The sequence below is a fragment of the Leptonotus elevatus genome, chromosome 7, assembly GCF_054856555.1.
Source record: "Leptonotus elevatus isolate MCC_2025b chromosome 7, RoL_Lele_1.0, whole genome shotgun sequence".
Lineage (NCBI taxonomy): Eukaryota > Metazoa > Chordata > Actinopteri > Syngnathiformes > Syngnathidae > Leptonotus > Leptonotus elevatus.
In genome coordinates this window covers 21,296,285-21,320,701 of record NC_141245.1, presented here as the reverse complement: position 1 = coordinate 21,320,701, position 24,417 = coordinate 21,296,285, and the positions used below count along the sequence as shown (strand labels likewise).

The window sequence follows — 24,417 nt, the reverse complement described above, 5'->3', positions numbered from 1 at the left end:
TATGAAAAAAAAAAACTAATGTTGGAAACTTAAAAAACTAAAAACAATGAATATCTTGAAGGTCAGTATATAATATGGTGCTATTTCAAAAGAATATCCACATATTTTAACAACGAAAAAAATGTAAAAGTGTGAGATGCAAAATACAGTAAAATATCAGGAAAAATAAAATTTTACACAAAAAAATATTGGGAAAAAATCTGCCTTGAAAGCCAAAATTATATATATTATATATATATTTTTTAAACACATAAATCAAAAGAAAAAGGTTAAATGTAAAAAATAGATGACAAACACACTAATATTGACAACAAAGAGAAAAAACAAAGGGAAAAAAGTTTGTATTTTGTCGCTAAAACTCTAAACTACCCCCATAATAATGAAGTGCTGCTGTTGCGCCTCACTACCTACAGATGGCGCCAGAGGATGAACATCTGCAAGTAGAGTCCGTTCAATACAGAGACTTCAACTGAACATTACCTGCACAGATGTTTTTCCAGACCAAATTAAAACACTCCTTGTCACATTCCGTGTTGATTAATCTACAGCATTTAAAGGAATTTTTTTTTTAGTTTCATGATGTTGTGCGTTTTGGACTCTCCTTACGTCACAGGTGTCAAACAGGAGCTTACAAAAACAGCACATCTGCTTGTAAAAAGCCCAAAACACTGCCTGGCCGGCGTGTGTTTTTATTGCTCACCTTCCCGCTTGACTTTTTCCACATGGCGGCGGCGTTGGCTGGCAGGAGCGTCTGGTGAAACATCTGGACGGAGCTTGGGAACGTGAATGGTGCCCATTGGCCATGCCGGCTCCAAATGAGCTGCCACGTGGTCCGCTTTCATGCACTTGCATTCTTTCGTGGACATGGGAAATCTCACTATAGCGAAACCATATATATATATAAAAAACAACATGTTTTGAAATAGTTTTCCCACTCACCCGCAATGTTTTAAACACTTTTAAGTCACTTCTTAAAACACATTTTTGTCAAATGCGAGACTATCACATATTACTTTGAGAAAGCGAGTTTTCCAAAAAGAGGCCAAGCTTCAACTCGCGTGTCACTTTCAATTAAGTTTACTGTAAATCTGACACATCAAGCAAAAAGATAATAAACGTTTAATTTAAACAACAATCAATCAAACCATATATGCAATTTAAAAAAAATTAAAAATCCACTAATTTAATGCTAACCTAAAACTGCATATTCACAGGTTGGTATCTGCAAAGTCACCTATTTGCAGATTTTGTTTTGGGGATCCTATCCTACATTATTTTCTGGAAAAGTCTCACCAATTTGCTGTTTTTATGCAAACAAGCGATAGAAGCATTATTTCAGCGCCATCTTGTGGCATCTTGGTGCCAAGGAACTATGTCGGAGTGACTTGGGTTGCTTCATTTAGACAAAAGTAGTGCTTTGATGCCATCCTGTGGTTATTTATAAACCTTTTCTTTCGTTGGCGTGCATCAATTACTCGCATAATTTCACTATCCACGGCAGAACTGAGTCGACATTCCCGTTCAAAAATCGGGGCGACAATCATTTTAAATGCCATAGACTGGCTAACGGAAGTTAGCATAGCTGTTACGGCAAAACCTTCAAACAACTGCTGTTTTAATACACATGGAGCAGCAACACATACAAACAGAGCAATGCAATAATACTCACTGGAATATATTCTCTCATCTTTTGGGGGAACCACCAGTATTAGTAGAGAATACACCCTAAAAACAGTTGGGTCAAAAGTAACACAATTATGGATCAAAAAAGGAACAATTCACTTAATGGGTCAATTTGACCCAACTTTCTGTGTTTTTTAAAGGATCTGACCAATATTTATGAGTTGTTTTACACTAAAAGACCAATTTCTTGACTCAAAGTTGCGTCAAATTGACCCAAGTAGTGGATCGGTCCATTTTTTGACCCATAGTTGGGTTATTTTTTTACCCAACTGTTTTTAGAGTGTAGTTGGGGAGCAGCTCCACCTTTTCTTCTTGCTCTTAATTACACTGCATCGCTTCCAATAGAACTCAGCGCTGTCCTGGATGCTGTGGCAAAACGTGCACAACTGAATTTGGACTATACTGTAAAAAATATTTTTTCAAACAATCGCTATATAATCTACTATGTAGTGGGTGTTCACTGTGGGTGCGTGTGTATGCGTGTGTGTGAGTGTGCGCATTCAGGAAATGTCACCTTGACTACAAGCTACAGGAGGCGGCGAGGGTGCATCTGTGCACTGGACAGAGGAGCGAGAGTGATTGCCTGCCCGTCTGCTAGTGTGTACGTGTATGTGTGTGCGCGCGTGTGCGTGACAAACAGCCGAAGAGGACGAGCGAGGAGATTCGGGCGCTCCCAGGAAGATCAAGCAGCGACCGGAGATTCACCTCTCTTCACAGCGGCGCCGACATGTCAACGCACTCAGGTGGGTCACGTGACCAGTCACATGGCATCCATCTCATGCCATCGCATCACATACTGCTTCATTGCTCAAATACATCTTTACATTTTACGGAACTTCCATAAAGTTCCACTAAAGATGTGTTGGGATGTGTTTGGTGTGGAAGAAAAAAAAAGTCAATCAAACACCTGCTGGGGTGAACAAGAATGGAGATTGCAATCTCTCTTTTGATTTTTGTGTAAGTGTGCGAGTGACACACACACACACACACGCGCGGTCATTTGCTACTTCATGGAATGCAGTTCAATATAAAAATTTGATTAATTTTCACTTTTGAGCTGTAATAATGTCCAAATATATTTAGTATTGTACTGGCAGCTTGCACTGGTGGAGACGTTTGTTTTTGAGGTTTTGAGAAGGTACAGTTGTCTTATCTGAAAGGCTAAAGGCGAAAACGAAATCAAGACACTGCGGCTAAATAAAAATAATGTTAGGAACAGCTAAATTAATACATCACTGACAGGGTCAATCAAAAGTGAAAATTATTCATAAAGCTGATTTTTTTTTTAAAATACAATCAAGTCCAATGGTTTGGTCAATACTGTTCAGTTTATTTAAAATAAAAGAAGTGTGTTCGTAAAGGGGAAGTTAACCCCCAATTTTTCTTTACAATTTTTACAACCCTCCACTAGCCTAAAAACAGGTGAGCTGTGATTGGCTGTTACCTAAATTGTTTGTTTTACATTATTTTGTTTTATTTTGTTAATTATAATAAATTATTTAAACATTTTATTTATAAACAGAAGCTAGAAATGTTAAATCACTAAAAGTGTTAATTTCACTAACATTTGATCAATATAATAAATTCATTATCAATTACTTAATGCTGTAAATGAATAAATGCTATAATATAAGGAAAAAAACGGCTAAATGACTGCTGCAAATATAACAGGATTTTTGTTCATGTAAATGTATGTATGTTGCTATGTGTGTTATATTATAAACGTAAAATCAACAAAAACATTCCAAAGATGTTCCTCTTCGTGAAACCAGAGTTTACGGAGAGCCACTGAAGGCACCGCGAGGGCCCGTGACGTCACCGCCCCTTCTTCCCTTCCCCGCCCCCTCCTCCCTTAGCATCGAGCGAGAGTAGGGATGCTCTCCAAACGCGAGAGTGACTGCAGCATCTTCAGCGAGACGACGCACAGCAGCAGCACGTCGCTCTTTTTCCTCCGCCTGCGCGCTCCCGACGTCACGCACGCACACGCCGGATCTCTCCTCTTTTCCCACTGCGCATGCCCTGCAGCTTTTGCCATCTTTTTTCGCTCGGATTCGACCCGTTTCGTCGCAATGACACGCGCGTGATGGAGGACTGACGTGAACGCGCTTCACCAGCCTCTCCTGGAATCTTCTTCTCCCCCCCTCCCCTCCCTTGTCCACCTTCTCCTCCGACCCACCCTCCCTACTCCCCCGCGCGCAGCATCTCTCCTACGCGCGTGCGCGAGAGCCCCGCACCGCTTTTTTTGTCTAGTGCGGACACGCGCGCGCGCCACCCTGCCGAGAACTCGCCCGCGCGGCCACGCTGCGTCAAGAAGAGAAAGGGTGCGAAAAAAAATAATAAGGCGAGGGGGGGGGGATTGAAGCGGAGCGAGGCGACATCCGAGCGAGCGCAAACATGATGGCCGGCGGAGCAGTGCAGCAGAACGGCCTCTTCGCTACCCCGCACCACCTCGGCCAGCAGCCGCACATGGAGGCCGACCCGCCGGACTCGCGCAAAAGACCCCTGGAGACCCCCACCGAAGCCAGCAGCACCAAGCGCACCAACACGGGAGGTAAGAGATGCGCGCGGGGGAGGAAGCGATCGGCTCGGTTGTCGTCTGGCCCTCGGAATGGCGCCGCTTTATTATGATGCCGTTTATTATTATCGTCGTCGTGATTGTGCTGCTGCTGCTGCTGCTGCTTAACGGAGCCTTTTAGTGGCTGCGTGACGGGAACGAGACAATGAGGCACGACCGGGGGGATGCGGAGGTGAGGCGGCCGCGGAAGCCTCGCCTTCACCCGGGCTCTCGTTTTTCTCCGCGCCGGAGGAACAAGTGGGACGTAAACAAGTGAAATCCGGATGCGGCTGGTGCGTGAAGGCATCATGACCTTGTGTGTGTGTGTGTGTGTGTGAGAGTGAGTGAGATAATCTCACACATCAGCCGCCATCGCCCGATTAACAAGCAAGTGCGTCAGTGTGCACTCACACGCCAGCGAGTGCCTCTTATTATGATTATGATGATGATGACTATTCTGATGGGCAGTATATGTTGCCATGGCAATCTTCATTCTTGTTTTCTTTTTGTGTTTACATGCTGTCATGCATCCCATCACAGCATTTCAACCATCATGCAGTCACACATTTAGGATCATATTTGACACGAAACACAAAATACAGCTAAGAATAGAAAGACATCATTCGGTGTCAGAAAATGTCAAAGCAAACAAATGTGCAGAGCATTTGAGTCAAATGTGTTTTGAAATATGGCTAAGAAAGTGAGAAATGTGCAAATCTGTTTCTACTGCAATGTTTATGCTGACAATCCTTGTACAATGTGACAAAATAACTATTGCGCACATCTTAAGTTATCCTTTTGAATTGTGCATTATGAGCCTAAAAATACCAGTGGCAGCTTGTTAATAAGAGGTCAGCGGTAGCTTCCAGATTCTTGCCAAGTCAGCATTATTTAGTCTAAATTAGACTGATGTTTAAAAAAAAAAAAAAAAAGTAGTTTCTTACGCAGTTGGCTGAAGAGATCTTCAGGCGAGACTATACTGGCCTATGATAAAAAAAAAAGAAAACTGGCGGAACATTTAAATCGTCTCAAATCCGCCAAATCTGCGCCGCATCAAAACATTTGCAGAGAAGGTCTGCGTGACCTACTTGCCGAAAACCTCATGGAGACCACGCAAGCAATGTTTGGCAGTAATTTGGCGTTTGGGTCAGTGATGTTTTGAATAAGCGAGTTAAGTCAGTCATGTTTAAAGATGTCCTGTTTCGGTGGTTACTATTTAAGTTAATGTTCTGAAATCAGTGATGTTTACGTCAGTGCAATTTAAGTCGAAGGCGTTTATAATGAGTGAGTTAAGTCAGTTATGTTTTAATGGAGGGAAGTTGGTCTTTTTTTTTTTTTAATAGTGACATCAATTACTGATGTTTTCATGAGTGACTTAAATCACTATTGTTGTGATGGAATAAAGTCAGTTATATTTTAATTAGTGACGTTTTGATGACTGACGTAAATGAGTATTGTTTTGATGAGTGACTTAAATCAGTGAAGCTATGACTGAGTTAAATTCACATTTCTATTTATGACTTTCATCAGTGATGTTTTGATGGAGTCAAATCAGTGATATTTTGACTGACTTAACTCTCGGCTGATTTGATAAGTGACTTAAATCGATTGGGTTCAAATGAATGTTTTGATTAGTGACTTAAATCGTTGTTTTGTTGAGTGAGTTAAATGTAATATTTTGCCTGGTAAATTAAATCTTTAAAATTGTTATTATTGACCTAAATCAGTAATGTTCTGACGAGTAAGTCAAATCGGTGATATTTCTACAAATGGATTAAGTCCATAATATTTTGATTCTTGATTTAAATCAGTTTTGTTTTGATCATGGACATGAATCGGTGATGAGTTAGCTAAATCAGTTATTTTGATGAGTTAAATCTGTGATGTTCTGATTAGTAAAATCAAATCCGTAATCTTTTACGAGTGAAAGCTAATATTCTGTTTCGTAAGTTGGGTTGGTTATACGCGAGTTTTGATGAGTGCGTAACACCGGTGATATTCGGATAGTGACTTGAATCAGCGATGTTTTGACGGCGGATTTAAAACCGGTGAGGTTTTAGTGCAGCTTAGTGCGCCGCGTGTAAAAGCCCCCCCGCCCTCCCCGGGGACGCGGAGTGCGGCAGGCAGGCAGCCCGTCCATTTAGACAAATGAAAAGGTTGGGATGATGATGAAGAGCAGGATGAAGAGGAGGATGAGGAGCGACTTAGCTACCTCAGCCAGCAGACTGAAAGCGAAAGATTGTAGTTTATTTGTGTACCAAATGCCTTTTGATTTCAGCACAGTCTGATGCTAATGCTAAATCAAGTGCAATTACTAGCCTCAGTGTGTTGGCGTTTCGCTTCGCCGTCCTCTTTGCTGATTTCTGTGAACAAATTAGTTGACGCCACAAAAATCCCCCCCTCCACCCCTCCACCCGCCCCCCCAACCCCCTCTGCTTCCTCTCTCTGTAGTGGCCTTCCTGCAGCCCCTTTTTGAAAGCGAAGGCATTGTTTTCCCACACCAAGACACTGAGACCAATGGTAAGACTGCTTCTTTCTACCAATACCTAACCTTTATATAGACACACGCACACACACGGCATACCAAGGCATGTAATGTGCTTTCTCTTGTACCCATGACATCCATTTTTTTTATTCCATGTGTGTTTCTTTTCTCCACACTGCCAAGCTGGTGAGTCTTCATGAACTTTGAACTCATGCCAGCCATGCCATCATTTGGGCTTGTTTTTGTTTTGTTTTTTTATCAGTCACGCGCAAATTAAAACTTTGTTTAGGGTTCAGGATTTCTAAGAGATAAAATAATGTTTACCTCTTAGAAATCAAACATGTATAAAATAGCCAAGTCTACAAAAGATGTGGAGAGAAAAAAAACATTAAATTGGGAAAAAAATTAATCAATGAAAATTTTAAAATACACTGGTGCTGTACAAAACCTCCTTTAACAAGGTTTAGAAGTGGCATTTTACCTCTATAAATTAATGTATAAAAATATTAAAAGTAGAAAAATAACGAAAGCTACTCTTTCAAGGCTATTTCGTGGTCAGGTCATTTTTTTCTCTCCCACTCCCAATTTTTTGGGGGGGAAAAATCATTATCTTTGCCTTATGTTATTATATGCTAAAAATCTGCCAATTAAAAAAGAAGAAGAAAAACGACAAATGAATGAATGAACAAATTGGCTGGTTGATTAATTAGTCGGGTTCTATTAGACAGGTTTGTCAAAACGACAAAATTATAAGTGATCTATGCAGCCCACAAATAAAACTTCAAATCAACAGTTATTAAAAAAATAATAATAATAATAATAATAATAAAAAAAAATGCTCATAGTATATATCATAGTTGATCATTTCAGTGGACTGAAATAGGAAAAAAGTCTTGGCCGGTCTTCACGTAAACCATAAAAGCCAACAACCCCTGCTGTGTAGAGACTCAATGAGAAAGCGAGAGTCATATGAAGTCACTGTACACGTGAATGAATGTGTGTGTGCTTTTATGTACATGTATGCGAATGTGTGTGTGTTCCCGTGTGTGTGTTAGTCCGCTGTCAGGTGGTCCGTGCGTGATCCAAATGGCCGCCTGCAGCTCATAAATCACGGCAAACGTCACATAAAGAGGTGAAGGTCTTGAAGACGAAAAGATCAATGAGGAGCCGCTGTTCCGAGCAACCCCGACACGTCAGCCTCTGCAAGCCCCCCAACACCGCTTTAATCCACAGGCCCTGAACTCACCGTCACGTCGAGCTCAGCTCACCCTATAAAAGCAGGAATTAAAAATGTATTGCTTACGCGCGATTTAGCACATTCGAGGCTAAAGGATGTCAAATTAGCTGCTAGCTAGGGCTTGGGAATTAATGGATATGTTAAGACAATTAATTAATAATTTTTTTTTTACAACTTCCGTAGTTCAAAACGGGTTCTCGCTGATGTGCACTGACTAACAAAAGAGACGGGACAGAGAGGAGCTAGTTTACAAAAGCGCAGTCAGTGTTGACAACTTAGCATTTTGATCGCTATTTTTAGTCCCTTTTACAATCCCTCTCCAGACGATTTTTTTTAAGCGACTACCAACATTAATATGCTATGTGCTAACTGCTAAGTGCTTCTGTACTAAGCCAGCTCAATTTCTTCCTGTAAATCCATCTCCAAGCAAAATGGCCCGAATTCTTCACAAGAGCAATTCAAGACGCAGCTAATAAGTGGCGTTAGCTGCAACAAGTTGTGCCGCACTTTAAATAATTCTGGAATTAATAATAGCCATTTGTTTAAAACTTAAACAAATGAATCCGAAGGTGTATTATGGACGGATTCCCATTGGGCAGCTGCGAAAGTTCAGAGAAGGAGTGATGAGATAAATGAGCGAGGCGGGCAATTGACATTTGCGCTAACAGTCGAGATGCTAACGAGCGCGTCTGCCATTAGCAAGCGCGCTGGGTCGTGACCGTTCGACAAGCTAGCAAGCGCTACCATGATGATGATGATGATGATGATGATGATGATGAGGCGGAGGCGGGTTTTTCTTGTTCTTGTTTTTGTTCTCTCTCTTGTGCATGCGGTGGAGGAGCAAAGATGGCCTCTCGAGGAAGGTCTGAACTTTCAGTTGCCATGGAAACCAAAACTGGATCAGAGCTCGATCTTGCTCCCCTTCCCGTTTACCTTCATCCTTTGCGTTTTTATTTTTTTTCACATTTTTCTTTCTTTTTCTCCCTATCGTTTTGTTTGATTCCGCATCTTTTCTTTTTCTCCTTTCTTTGACTTATCCCTTTTCCATTTCTTTCATGTTAACCTTTCTGAATATCTTTGATTTTATTTCATTTTTTATCAGTTTCTTTTTTCTTTTTTTTTAATAACTTTTTCAGCATTTCTTTCTTTTTCTAATTATTGTTACCTTTTTCTTTCTACCTTTCCTTACATTTGTTCTTTGACTCTAGTTTTTTTCCCATATTATTTACATTTCTTCTTTGACTTCATCATTAGCAGTCAGTTTCTTTATTCCAATTCATATCTTTAACATTTATTTTTCTCTCCTCAAACATTTCCTTTTCCCTTCTGTTTTCCTTTTTCCTTTTCTCTCTCAGGTTTTATTCCTCAGTATCCTTTTATTGCCTCATTTTCTATCCTTTCCTCATTATTCCTTGTCTTTCATCTTTTTCAGTTATTTCCACCCTTTTTTTTCCATTTTCCATTTATTGTCCTTTCTTCCCTGTTTTTTTTTTCATTCCTTATCCCTTTGTCTTCTCTTTTTCCTTGACTTTCCACTCTCGGCTGTGCGACGTGTTCCAGTTCAATCTGTAAATTGTTGGACTGACGCAGCAATCGCGCCCCCCCCCCTCCTCCCTCCCCCAAGAATACAGGCGCGCACACACACATACAATAGTATCAGAGAGGCTGACGCTAGCTATTCAGATGGGAGCGATTTCTTTTTCGTTTTTCAAATAGACAAACAAGAAACGTATGAGTCAGTGCGCCGACCCGTCGTAGGGACGCAATGGTGGGAGAACACGGCGTTCCCGGCCAGTGTTCGCCTTCCCTTCGTCCTCCTCATGCATTCTAATCAGGCAGTGCTCCAGACCCTCACGCCCTCGCCCTCCTCTACCTCCTCCTCCATCCATCCATCGCCCGGCAACGACCGCCGCCGCCAATCGATCGGGCAGGGCGGTGAAGCCAATCGCTTCGACCTCTCCTCCTCCTACGCCTTATTTTATTATTTTTTTCAAAATACTGCATTAAAAGTAAAAAAAAAAAAAAAAGGAGGCAGGAGGCGGGCACTTTGCGGCTGAATGAGCCGCGTGATTGGCTGTTCAGGGAATATAGATGAGAGGGGGCGATTAAAAAAAAAAGGCTGAGCCAAGCAAGGAAGACCATTGTGCACCCCCCCCCCCACACACACACACACTACAGAGAGTGAGGCCGTTAGCATTGTTAGCATAGCTGCTTCTATCTTGTCTGATGAAGTGTTTCATTGCTTGAAATAATTGTAATTAGCGACCCCTCGCAATAGCAAAATGTCTTAAAGAGCTTTTTCCTTGACAAACGTGCCATGTTTTTGTGGTTCAATATAAAAAAAATAATACATTATATGGAGCCTAAAAGTAGATATGAAGTTTGCAATTGTCCCGTTCAGTCCCTTTTGACCGTGTAGCTCTACATACAAAAAAATATCATCTCGGGTGTACGGCTCAACGCAGCATTCATGTCGCTTGCCACGACGGCTGGCGTCGAGACGTCAGAAGTTCGACGCTTCGATGAAACACACAACACACACGCGGCATCAGACAAACCTCCCGAAAGCTCTTGATGAGCTCCAAGTGTATTTTGGCGTTTCTTTCTGACCGTAGACAGCTGGTGGAGCCTCACTGCTGTTTGAGTGTGTGTGTGTGTGTGTGTGTTTGTGTGTCTCTGCGGGCAACCCCCCAACAAAAGACCCCCAGGAGCAGGGGGTGTTAGACAAAGCACGTCCCCCGACTTCCCACTCCCTTAAAGGAGATGAATATTTGAATTCCCCAGAGGCCACGTACCCGCCACAGAATCCCCCACCGCTGTCCAGCCTAAATATACACACAAAGCGAAATGTGCATTTTTTTCTTTTCTTTTTTTTAATTTACCGATGTTTACGAATATATCGCATGGCTTCCAAACTGGGTGTTTAAGAAAGGCGATCAAAGCGGCAAGCATTAACGAGCTCATAAAGTGGGCGCTGTCCCGTCTGGTTTTGCGCGTTACGAGCGCACGTTTAATCCGGTTGTAATCCGAGAGCCTGGTGGACATTGCGGCGCTCAAACCGCAACATTTCAGGCCCAAAAGTACTCCTGGCAAAAAAATCCGTATCACGCCTAAAAGAAAGAGCCAGAGGTGGCAAAAGTACTCATCTCATGCTCAGTACCGGTATTAAAAAAAATACTTTGGTAACAGTAGAAGTACTGACTCAATTCTTGTTGTAAAAAGTAGACTCAAAAATTTATTTAACGTTATATTCTGTTAAAAACCCTTAGATGTCATTCTTCCAAAACATCCCAAAATGAAAATATCCAAATATATTATTCTCTTGTTACAAAGTGGTGTACCCGTTGTCCTCCGAAACTCATTTTTGGATTTGCCAGTGTGCAGAAACAAGAAAAATGCTAAGTAAGAGTCAGAAATATGAAACTGTACATGCCGTAAAAGTGTGTTTTTTATGGCGCAGTGGTGAGAGTGTTCAAGAGAGAACTTGAACCCGTTTCCACCACATTTGCACAGGTTCTCGTTGGAATATGCACTTGTTGGTCTTTGAAGGGTGATGTGGGAATCTAAAAACTGTGAAAAGAGTGAAACAGCAAAAGAATGATCGTACATACTAAATATTAAAAACTGATTGTGATTGCTTTGGTCAAAAAAAATAAGAATAACGGCGTAAAAGAAAATAAACTCTTCTCTTTTCTCTGAAACACTAAAGATGAGTTATCTGTTTATTAATTTCAGACGAGCTAATAGATGTGTAGTTCATAATTTCATCTGTACAATTATTAAGAGGATATTCTTGGGAACACTCTAAAAACAGTTGGGTCAAAAATAACCCAACTATGGGTCAAAAATGGACTGATCCTCTACTTGGGTCTTTTTGAGCCAACTTTGAGTCAAGAAATGGGTCTTTTAGAGTAAAATAACTCATAAATATTGGTCATATCCTTTATCCATTTTTGACCCAACTGTTTTTTTAGAGTGTACTGTGTTCACAGAACATGTATATAAATGCTAAGCACAAAGGTAGAAAATATTTTTTAGATATTAAAAAAAAAAAAAAAGTTTCCCCCTTCATTTATTAATTTTGATATACTCATACTAAGAATAATTAAAAAAAAAAAGTTACATGTTGCTTGTTGTTTAGACGCAAGCTAGCTTTGGCTCAGCTTTTATGCTATCAAATGAACATGTTCACATGGCTTTGCTAGCACTGTGAATTGGCTGACAAAGATGCTGAACAAGGTTAATTTAGGTTTAAGGCCTCTTCCTCCCGCTCTGGTCTTTTCCAAGCTAAAACAGTCACACCGGTGCAAAGCCCCCCATCCACACGTTGGACTTATAAATAAAAAACACCTTCACTATTCTGTCTTTTGTCTCTGACGTGCGCACGCGCTCAGCTGACAACGTGGCTCTCTAAAGCACTCATTCCAGTGCACTATCCGAAGAAATGATGCATTTTGGGATGGAAGATGGATGGATGGGTGGCATAGCTAAGCTTGCTAGCTGCCGCCTGGGCCGTTTTAACCATGCCAAAATAAATAAATAAATCACAAAATGGTGGAAAAACAGTTTAAAGCCATACCTCCGCCACTGAGTACTACATAGTTCACCAACGAATGTCCACAATCCACTTAAGAGGGTCTTTGCGTTTTTAATTTGTATGTGTGCGGCAGTGATGATGAGCACGGTGGAGCGGCTCGGAGAAAGAGGAGCCCCTTTTCCTTTCCCCTGGGGACACAAGATCCCCAGGATTTAAGCCCTCAATCCTGCAGCATGTGGCGCCTATTCTGGGCCCGCTGGGTTGGCGCGGGCCTTAGCAACAGATTGCGCTGTTTACTCGCACCGTGATGGTGTATTATTTATGATGGAGCACCCACACACATGTTGAGCTCTGCTTATAAAACCTGCAAATAGCACGCGCTCATGACAGCGGGGTTAAGTTGACCTGCACGGTGGGGCAATTTGTTGCCGTAATGCACAAAATCCTGATTTTTGGTATAACAAAGTCACAGAAAAACATCTATATTTTTAATACTTTTAAATACAGGATGTTCCCGTTAATCAGAGTAAAGTACTGATGTTGTGTTTCAGCATCGAGAGCCAACTGAAGCGCCCCCTATGGGGTGGCTTTCGGTTGGCGTGAAAAGGATCATTTAAAAAAAAAATGACAAAAAGATTCAAAACAAGTAATACAATTATAGGAATAGTCCTGAAAAGACACAAATCAAGTCGGAAAGAATCGAGAATGCCACCAAAAGGTATAAATGAGAATAAATATAATTTATGGGTCATTTGACCAAAATATAGTTAGAAAATGGGGAGAATAATTTTGGAATCTGAGACAAAAACATTACATTTATGGTATATAAAAAAATTAATATAAAAAAAAAAAGGTTAAATTGCAAGAATGAAGTTTGATGTAGTAAAATTATTAGAACAAAAATAAAATAATACAAAGAAAGTATGACAATAACAAATATAATTTACAAGAAATATAAAGTAAAATAATGACAAAGTTTTAATATTATGAGAAAAATAGGGTCATTTTACAACCATACGTCTTAAAATAACAACAATAAAGTAATACAATTTCAAGAATTGAGATGCGGGATGTCCAATAAAAATTATTAAGAAACTAAATTACTAAAATATACAGTTATAGTAAATTCTGGAGGCTTTTCTTTTCTCAAACAGCCACTTGTACAGAACTTTTGAGTTCTGTACAAGTGGCCCGGGCGACCTTGGTCAGACCTACAGTGTACGCACGTGCCACGGGATTTATCCTGTTGTGGAAAGAAGACCACGGTGATTTGAGATACAAGATTTGTTTGTCATAAAAGCTCTCAGCAGAGTTTATTAGCTCTTAAATCCACAAGTGCAACTGGCAAAAGCATGCGCCCCCGTTTGGACTGTGCTGCCTAAAAAGAAGTCCAGATTAAGTCCAAGAATAAAGTCATAAAAATACAACAATGAAGTCATGCAATTTGCAGAATAGAATTAAGTCGTGGAATTAACAGGGGGAAAAAGAAGTCAAAATTCAAAGAGAATCAAGTCATAAATTTACAAGTAGGAAATCCTGGATTTACAAGCAACATGTTGTAATGCAACACAAAAAAAATCATAAAATAATAGGAATAAAGTCGCAAAATTACAAGAAATAATTTGAGATTTGAGAGAGCAAAAATGCCACAAAATGACAAGGAATATGTTGTAAAAATAAAGTTGTCTTTCAGTGTATTGTTTATTCTTTATGGAAGGGTGATTTTTTTTTTTTTTTTTTGCGCCATTCCGATTTACCAATTCCCCCGCCTTGTTTGCCCTGGCTGGTTATAATTAGCTAGCCTCCATCTAAAGCAGGTCAGCGCCAAGGCTTCGCGCCGCACACAAGTGGGTCAATGCGATGAGGAGACGAGGATCAAGTGCATGATGGGAAACGCAGAGGGAATGAAAAAAACACATTAATTTCTTATATAAGAGACTCGACAACGCTACCAAAACTGTGTATAACTGGAAGGTTTGCATGACATTTTGAGGTGCTAGCGGGTCTTGGTGCTCGTAGCTAACTAGCAACATAGCACAGTTGATGCTAATTTAAGTTCATCTGCTGAAAATTTAATGGTTGTAAACAAAAGGACTGGCTTTACGTAAGAGTCTGACATGCTAGTGTTCAGTTAGCATTAGCGCACTTGTTTAGGGGACGTCTCTGCTCTGGTGTTAGCAGCTAATTAGCAATACAGCCTTGTTGTTGCTAATGTTGTGAAAAGGCAAATCACCTCAACATAAGCTTGTGTCCTGCAAATATCACTTTTGAAGAAAAAAAAGATTGGCTTCATAAACCTGTCCAGGATGCTAAGATTTAATTAGCACTAGAAGCTAATTAGAAATAACAACTGGTCTACAGTTGTTTATTTTGTGAACATTGACTCAAAAACACAATAAAATTGTTAAAAACTAAAATACTGTTTTAGCTTCACACAAGAATCCAGGAAGACTCAAATTGTGCAAATTCAAATCATCAACAACAAAAAAACTAAGCAAGTGCATCCGACTGGTAAAAAGACAAAGATTGGCTACACTAAGAGTTCAAGATGCTGCCATTTGCTTTGCGCACTGGACATCTAACAGGATGACTAGCAGCTACTTATCAACGTAGCCCAATTGTCGCTAATGTTGGGAAAGTGCAAATCGCCTTGTTTGGGAGGATAAGAAGACGCCAGGTTTTTTATCAGGCTACAGCTAAATGTCAAAAAAGTAGGCCACAGTGTGACAAAAACAAACATAGTTGCAACATAGTGCAGTTGTTGGTGTGAAAAATAAAATAACATCGCCGAGGCAAAAAATAGGATAAAATACAGACAAGCTAACGGTCTTCCTTAGCTCTAACGTTTCAGACATAATTTTAAAAGATGACTCCAGAAAGTAAAATTGAAAGAAAATTTTAGCGGTAATGTTGGAGTCAATAAAGTCCAACTGTGAAAAAATGGTATCTGATGCGCGTATGCACTCCCTGCTCTTTGTCTTTCATCGGCGTCAGTGAGTGTCGAGGAAAAAAAACGGTCGAGGCGTAACTTGTTTCCTGCCTCATGTGACCTGACACAACTCGAGAAGCTCGCTGACACGTCGTTTGTTTGACTTGTCAAATGGAGTATGTGAAACAATGACGCCTGTTTCTTTTTTTAATATGCAGTCAATACGATGGAACGTCGGCGGGTTTTGTTTATTTCTGTCCAGCGGTCACCGCATGGATTTGTGTGTGAGCCTGTGAGAGGGTTGTGGCCGTAAACAGGAAGTTGGTAGCTGAAGTCCTGCCTCCCTTTTGGGGAAACACCTGCGGAAGGACTAAGTGAGACTTTTTTAATTTTTTAATTTTAATTTTTTTAGAATATGCCGTAGGACAATTAAGAATATGGGCTGAACGTGCTGGACTTTGGTCACCTCTGCCTTTTTGTTTTTACATGACAGTATTTAGATCAAAATGTTCATAGCTTTACATTCAAGTGTGTTCATTTGGTAGTTTTCGCTCTATGGCCTATAAGTGTGTTTAATGCAAATATTAACTGTTATTATGACTGCACATGAAAAAATTACTATTACAAAATAAATTATTTTAGTAAAAAAACATCAAAGAAAAATACACTAATATTGTAAAAATTACTTAAATACTTAGGAAAAAATTTAAAATGTTAGTCAAAAAATACATATACATTTGAAAAATATTTGGAAAACTATAGAAAAATATTAGACTGGTCAAGTATTGCACAAATAGAGAAATTGTCAGTAAAAAAAAAAAGGAGAGAAAAAAATTATAATTACATAAAATTTATTTTTAATATAATTTTTAAATATGTCACACACAAAAATAAAATAAAAACATTGTAAAAACACAAAAATATAGGTAAAATATAAATTAAATTCAAAAGTAACAAAATAAATATGAAAACGGACAACAAAGGAATAGTACACACACAAATTATGCAGGGCATCCTGTTTTTTCCTCATAAATTCCTTTAACCTTGTTGTAACAATAGGAAATAATAATATAAACAAATGATAGTTCAAATAAATTCCTCCTTCCTTGTCCACAAATTACCTTGTAAAAACATTACCGCCACCTGCAGGACTGGAGTGGAACAGGTCAGGATATTTGTTTACGCTCCACTCGGAAGAGCACAGCGGCCCCGCCTTTGCGTGGAAGTGTGGCCCTGTAATAATAATCCTATTTTAATCTGCTACCCCCTGAGGTTACGTGTCCTGGATTATCAAACATGAGGATGGCACATGGACTCAAATCTGATTTGATACACTCGCTCACTGACCTATAACTCTTTCCTGACCAGCGGATATGCTTCTTAATTGCTTCTTCTTCTTCTTTAAAAAAAACAAAAAACGATTAAACATGATTTAGTAGCTAAGAGTGTTTCTCAACTCGAGGGGTTCCTTTCACACCTGCTGTGTGAACATCGTTGTTGCGTAATACTATGTTACCTATTAATGTTTACTAGGTGTATAACTGTAGCACAAATTTCTTGATCTATTTTTATATTATTATGATGTATTTTTCAATTCTTTATATATATTTTTTAGTTTTGCATCCTTTTCCCACCATTGGTCAAAAGTAACCAAGAAGCTAGCTGATGACGCTACAGCCAGTCAGCAGACAGGAAAGAGCACTACATGTGTCTTCGTTTATTTATCAATTTATGTATTTATTTAAATATTTATGTGTTTGTTTCCGTTCCGAGATCATCTCCAAGTCTCATTTTTCTCCCCCAAAAGTTCTCGGCGCAGCTTCAACTCACAGACGTTTTTATGTAAATCTGTAATTATCTCATCGTGGAACACAAACATCTTGCTCACGTTCCGCATTGCAGGCACCGCACAAAATAAAAATTCCTTGCTTTTGTCTTCTTCTTTTTTTGTGCCGGGAGGACCCTCCCGCGCCAAAACCCGCGCGATCCTGTAAAGCTATGCGTCCAGCGGCGGGGGCTGGCTCGGATACGATTAGAAGCTCACTCCTCGGCTCCTTGTCGCTGTGCCAACACGCTGACGAGGACCAGATTCCTCGGGCCCGACGCCGAAATTAGATCAGGGCCGATGCGGAGGCCGCCGCGTTCAAAGGCTTCGCGGGAAAAGCGAGTAATAACGCCGGCAGGGAATCCTCACATTATGGAAATAATGACTTGTCGTGGGCATCGGTCATCGTTTGATCCTCGCTTCCCCCGTCTCTTGACGCAAACGGGAGCTTGCTGCAATTCAATTTCCATGAAATGTAATTGGTATGTAAAAAAAAAGATGACAGGAATGAGGAATAAGGTACGAACAGGCTGTGATCAGAATCACTTCCTTCCCATTGCATTGTGAACCCCCCGTTTACTGTGATTAACAAATGTAATTTATCATCTCACAAAATACATCATGCCAAAAGATCTGCATTATAAAATGAGCCCACAACTGTCACTTTCCATAGGCGTAAAAAGCAGGATTGAAAAGGGTTTACATTCAATACTCTTTAGCAAAAACTATGCTGAGCTTGAAATACTTCCTGTTTTTACTCTTCTTTCAAATGTACAATGTCACACAAGTTTGCCACCATCTAGAGGCCGACAGTGGAATTACACCCAAAATAAACATGCCACAGAACACAACACAGTTATATAAATATACCCCTCCCCCCCCAAAAATAGCCAAAATGTTCAACCAAACCATAATTTTCCATCTAACAAAAGTCTGCTAGCTTAATGCTCGTGTCGTGGAAAACTCCACTCTATAACTCTGTGCCCTGTGAGAACGACTTTTCTGCTTCTTCTTGCGTGTAATGACGCTGCATCGCTTCCAGTAGCGCTCAGTGCTGCCAAGCATGTTGTGGCACAACATGGTACTGCACTGAAGGGATGCAATGTTGTAACATAAACTCAGCTTAAAACAATACACACAACTATATAGACCAATGCATAAAAATCTCTAATGTTGAAATAAAAAAAACCTGTCTGGCATGAGGACAAAGGTATAAACAGACTCCAGGCTAGCTAGATTGCACTTGAAGGGAAAGTTTCCCTCCTCTAACTTCCTGTTTCCTGTTTTCCCGCTACAGAGGAAGGCGAGTACTTCCTGAAGGTTTTGATCCCCAGCTACGCGGCGGGCTCCATCATCGGCAAGGGCGGACAGACCATCGTCCAGCTGCAGAAGGAGACCGGAGCCACCATCAAACTGTCCAAATCCAAAGACTTCTATCCCGGTAAGAACTGGCACCCCAGAGACAAACCATTGCTTGCTTGGTTTATCGGTTTGGTTGCTGCAAAACGTGAATTGTGGATGATCAATAGTGACTGGATCTTGAAATTGTGGATTGATGGCTGAATCGTGAGATTATGGATTAATCAAAGATGGTTGGTTTTCTGCAAATGATGGATGAGTGATAATGGATTTTGGGATGATTGAAGGGTGCCTTTAAAATGACCTTAATTGGTTAGTGGGATTATAAATTACAACATGATGATAATGTGAAACAGGAAAGACCATGTTTCTGGAAGAATGAATAGAATTGTGGATAAATGGTAGCTCATGGCTACTTGCTTAAAATTCCCGCCGCATGCTATTCCACTGCAGTGTTGTCATGGCGACGGCAGCCTCTGTATGTGCCGCAATTGCCATTTCCCAACCAATCATAGCGCCAGGCTAGGTGACTTTTGTGTTTCTGTTTGCGTGTTTACACATTGAACTCTTTTATGTAGCATCACGCTAACACATGTCGCTGTTTGTTTATGGGTAACATAGGCAGCCATTTTGTTTGTTTGCACCGATGGCTTCGCCGCAGCAAACAAGGCGCCGTTGTTGTTGCGTGCCAGATTCGCCTCGCCAGCTACGACAGATGCACGTGCGCGCACGCACGCACGCACACACACACACTGCAGCAGGTGGGCCTTTTGATTTGTCACCCAGGAAGAACCCTGTCTCATTTGCATACAGATGCCCCCTTCAGCAGCACACGCGCGCACGCGCACACGCACACGCACGCGCACTGCTCCTTCAGTCGAGACAGGACGAGCGTACAAGCGTCTCTTTCACTTGCCGTCCTTCCTGCCCTTCACTCGTTCAGCCCCTCAAAGCGTTGCAGTTTGTGTGAATAATATTTATGTGCCGCGCTTTCCCTCGAAATGTTAAATGTATGCAATCCCATCTACATGTACGATGCTGGTGCTTTTGCGTGTGTTGTATGTGCGCGTCGCGTCTAATGAAGACAAAAAGGACATTTACTGCAACGTCTTGGCCGGAGCGTCTCATTCCTGTCCTCTCTCGCTCCTCGGAAGACATTAGTCACTTTCCTCCCCCACTCACGCACGCACGCACGCACGCACGCACACGCACTCACTAACACATCCCCTTCCTCCCTCCTTTCCCTGTTCCCCCTAAAATGGAGCGTACCACTTTTTCTCTTATGTGAATGAGAGACATTGAAGCATGAAAATAACCTTGGCTTCCAATGAGGAGATGCGCATGTGTTGTTACCATGGCAACACTAGAACCCTTACTTTTATACACCTGCTTACAATTCCTGCATCCTTCCATCCCTCAAATCTACTTTCTTGCCTCCGTGCCTTCCCCCTCTCATAATTGCTATCTGTTTTTTTTTTTAATTTGTGCATTGTTACCTCCTTTCTTTCTTCACCTCAACCTGCTTTTCTTTCCATCCTTCCTGATGTCCTGCCTCATTCTTTCATTCCCACCTTCCTTAATTTCAACCTACTTTTCTGCCTTCCTTCTTTGTTTCCCTCCTTCCTTCCCTCAGACACATTATGATCTTGTAACCTTCTGTCTTTACTTCCCCTCAGTCCTGCTTTTTAGGCTTCCTTCCTCATTTTTCCTACCTCCCATCCTTCATCCCTTCCTTCTTTACAGTCATTTTTTGTAGCCTGGCATCCTTCTCTGCTTTTTTATGCTTTTACTTTCCTTCCTTCCTTCCTTCCTTCCTTCCTTCCTTCCTTCCTTCCTTCCTTCCTTCTTTCTTTCTTTCTTTCTTTCTTTCTTTCCTTCCTTCCTTCTTTCCTTCCTTCTTTCCTTCCTTCCTTCCTTCTTTCCTTCCTTCCTTCTTCCCTTCCTTCCTTCCTTCCCTCAAGACCTACTTCTTACTCTGCTGCTTCTTATCCTTCCTTTCATCCATCTCTCCTTCCTTCTTTCTCTGGTTCCCGTGCTCATCCATCACGTCTCTGAGGAGAAAAGTGCCGCAGCAGCACATCGGCCTGTGTCGGCCAATTAGAAGTCGGCACTTTGAGCGCATGAGACGCCATTCATCCTCTCTCTCTCTCTCTCTCTCTCGCTCTCTCTCTCTCGCTCTCTCTCACGCACACACGCGCGCACGCACACACACACACGCACACACAGTATGACAGCTTTATTACAGTGTGAGTTGATGCTAGTCCAAATATAACCTCAGCGTCTCAAAGGACAAAGCCGCAGTCACAATGTGGGAAACGTAACAAACGTGTGAGCGGAACGAGGGACTCACATGAGGAGCGATTTTTTTTTTGTTTTGTTTTTTTACATACATCTTGTCATTTTTCTTCCTTTCGACATCACAGGGTTGCAGCCGATCCGACATTTGCTGCTTCATCACTTTGCGCTAATGAAGCCGAGGCCTCTCTGCATTAAATATTCATCCCTTACACCTGTTTCCTTTTTAATTACAATCGACCCGTTTGCTTCCTCTCGCGATATTGACCACATGCTCGCTCGCTCGCGCGCGCACACACATGCGGAGGCAAAGTCATAAACTTAAACTAAAAAGCAGCAAATGAATTACTATCGATGGGCCCCCCAATACACACACACACACACACGCATACTTTATGGCTGCGGCTTAATTTAAAAGCCTAACTCGGTGTCGTTACGTCACCAAAACCCTTGGATGATCACTTGAGCCTTTATGAAAAACATCTATCTTTCTATACATACTGTATGTGCCATTGATGTCTGGTGTTGCCTTCAGGGACAGTCTGACATTGCAGTTTTTCCTCACAACTCAGTGATTGTTCCCTCAGTCAATCAACCTATCAATCAAATCCGTTTGTCTGACTATATATCTGTCTGTCTGTCCATCTATTTGCTGTAGACTTCTGTTCACTTATAGTCAAGCCTCCTATTTTTTTTACTTGTGCACTCCTTTTAGTCCAAAGAAGGATTTCCCCCTTCCTTTTTGTGTGACGCCTTTTTTTTTTTTTTGCATGTTTCCATTTCTACTTTTAACGGTACAGTTAAAAATGAAGTTTGGCAGATTACAACATCTCTATACTAATCTTGGCTTCATATTTTTTTCCGAGAATGTGCGCTTTGAACATAATCTGCTGCGTTGCCGAAATTTCTGGTTTTGAACTTGGACTTGCCCAAACTACCCACCACAGACGCACGTTGTCTTTGTAATCGTCGTCTGTATCTCAGAGCAGCAAATTGGAGAGGGGCGCCAATTCTTGAGTCTACAGATAATATATATTCTTATTGTGTTTACGTAAGATACATCTTATCAATATGCTAGTGAACAAATTCTATTTCACATTTTTTTTTGCGTGTGGTGTTCATGCAACTAACGCGTCGTTTGTGGCTCTTCTTTGACGGTTGAGTTTTAGGAGTGACTTCCGACCGTTTCTGATACATCGCCACCTTGTGGTGTAATACCACAACAGCAATTAAAGATGACGCCCACCTTGGTGCAACGCTGCTCGTGAACTCATTCACTCTCAGCCATTCTCACTGAAGCAACCCCCTTCACACTATTAATCATAAACCATAAACCTATTGAAAACACTGGCAAAAAAAAGCTTGTTGCAACATGACCCTGGCTGATCTCTTATACTCTGCTGCCACCTGCTGGCCGTTTTTTTGGGGTAATAACTACCATTGCTTTAAGCCACCTCTTCATGTCAGAAGCTGTATCAAAGCCTTCTGTATGCTCTAGCATAAAAAAACATAAAAACGTATTTATACGTTTTCTATTTGAATGAACAGTTTTCATAATGTTATTTGATAAATTTGATAAAGTATGTAGAAAAAAACCCTGCACATATTTTTTTAAACACTGTTCTTTTGACCATGTCACATGTTTAGTCGTCATTATCTCCCGCCGCAGTCACAGCACGCCACCATTTTAGAACGTTGCCTCTAATCCCACGCCATGATTGCAGCTTCCTACACAAACACACACTCACATCTGTCACACACTAACATTGTGACGCACACACCTGACACGCACACTCACACACGCTGTTTTCAGCTCTGTAAGCCTCTTACGGCACCACTAAGCTCTGGGGCCGCAAAAACATCACAGAGCGAGGCAAACATGGCCGCCGTTGGCCTCGCCCTGTGATGTGCAGCGCCGGGCAGAACGCGCAAGCTGATTGGCCGGCTTTCTCGAACCATTTCTCGTCTGTCGAGCTCTTTCTACTTATTGTGCTCTATCGCTCTATCTGTATACAATATATACGACATATATATAATATATGTATATAATGCAAATAGTGGCCACCTTTGACCTCACTGTAGTTAGTGGGTAGGTGTCACATTTTTTATTCATGTGTGTATTTTTCAAGGCTTCCTTTACACATGTCCTATCGAGATGTCAGACAGGACAGCACAGGACAGGTGCGCGCCTCCTTATTCACGATGCACATCAGTCACCGCGCCCCCGCGGCCCCGCTGACAGGCACGACTAATCGATCGGTTGCGCAGCATCTGCCTCACCAACGGGGTCAGGACCGGACGCCCCCTCCCTCTTCCTCCTCCTCATCTTCCTCTTCCGCAACGGTCACGTCGCCGTCGCAACTTTCGGGACTGATAGCAGAGCGCGGAAGGATGTGATGGATGGCGCTCGGTGCTCGTTGCGTTTGGCCTTTTAATGAGGAAGTGTTGAGGGTCCCAGAGAGGCCCGAACGTAAATAGAACGGCGGGTCTGCAGCCTGGCAATCGATGCTGCTGCGTAAGTGCGCGTGCGTGTGTAAGTAAGAGTGTGTTTGTGTGCATTTTGCATGTGTGTGTGTGGTGGGATAATGTAGTCTTCCGGTGAAATACGACCTTCGTAAACCCTCAAACACTTTCGCTGCCTTTCATCACTCCCACAGCGCGCACACACGCTACTGAAACTGTCAGAAAGGCTACAGAACTACTCACTACTAAAACATTTTGTGTACACTACAGAAACCCTCTCAAATACACAATGAAACGTTAATTTCTGAAAGTCTCGTACACTAATGAAACACGCACGCTTACTATTGAATTGTTTTAATGTGTCACATGTCAAGCTAAGCAGAGCTGCAAATTTAGCTTCTGATGGCAAAGTTGTTGAAGTGGTATTTGGGGCATTTGTATTTGTGTCGGGTGCATGCACTATATAGTACACTAATTGATAAAAGTGTAAATGGTAGTTTGATAATGAAGTTCTGCCTTCACCAGTGAAAATGGCTAGTTGGATCTTCCTTATCTTTTGTGGATTTTGTCAGCAGAATGTCAGAGAGACGTGGGCGTCTTAGTGTTTTAAAATGGACATACTGTTTTAGAATTGACTTTTTCATTGTCTTTCATAGTTTTGTTTCTGGAGTGTGCTCGCCCATCAAGTGTCAAATTTAATAACTTTGATCTCCCTATTTCTGAAAAGGTGTCTGCAAGCAAGCTGCTATGATTGACATAATCCGGCTAAAATGTGGGGAACATCCAGAGGCAATTTTCAGCTGAAAGCTGTAGATTCAGCTTCTGATTAGTGGCACATGCTCAAAAGTTGTCAATGTGCTTTTCTGCTTGGTGTTGAGTTCGCTGCATGCTCCACATGCACAGATCCGCTTCACTAACCAACCAAATTTGATTGGGTGGCTTGGTGATGAAGTGCTGCTCCACCAGTGAAAAATTATTTTAAAAAAAAAAGTCTTAAAGTAGCACTAAAGAACTTTTCAATCTTCATAAAATATTTTCAGAACTCTTCTG

General features: G+C 41.3%; 1 protein-coding gene across 3 annotated transcripts in view; it reads left to right on the top strand.

The window, feature by feature from the left end:
- Positions 1-24,417, top strand: part of nova2 (NOVA alternative splicing regulator 2) — a 59,132-nt gene that overhangs the window by 739 nt on the left and 33,976 nt on the right. The window contains exons 2-4 of one of the 3 annotated variants that reach the window (XM_086079873.1): positions 2,175-2,426; positions 6,689-6,757; positions 18,548-18,691. In XM_086079873.1, the coding sequence (XP_085935999.1) occupies positions 2,411-2,426; positions 6,689-6,757; positions 18,548-18,691 (229 nt within the window). In that variant the 5' untranslated portion in view covers positions 2,175-2,410. Of the gene's footprint in view, positions 1-2,174; positions 2,427-3,560; positions 4,235-6,688; positions 6,758-18,547; positions 18,692-24,417 lie in introns of those variants that run through there. The other 2 variants (XM_086079871.1, XM_086079872.1) reach the window with 2 other exon arrangements.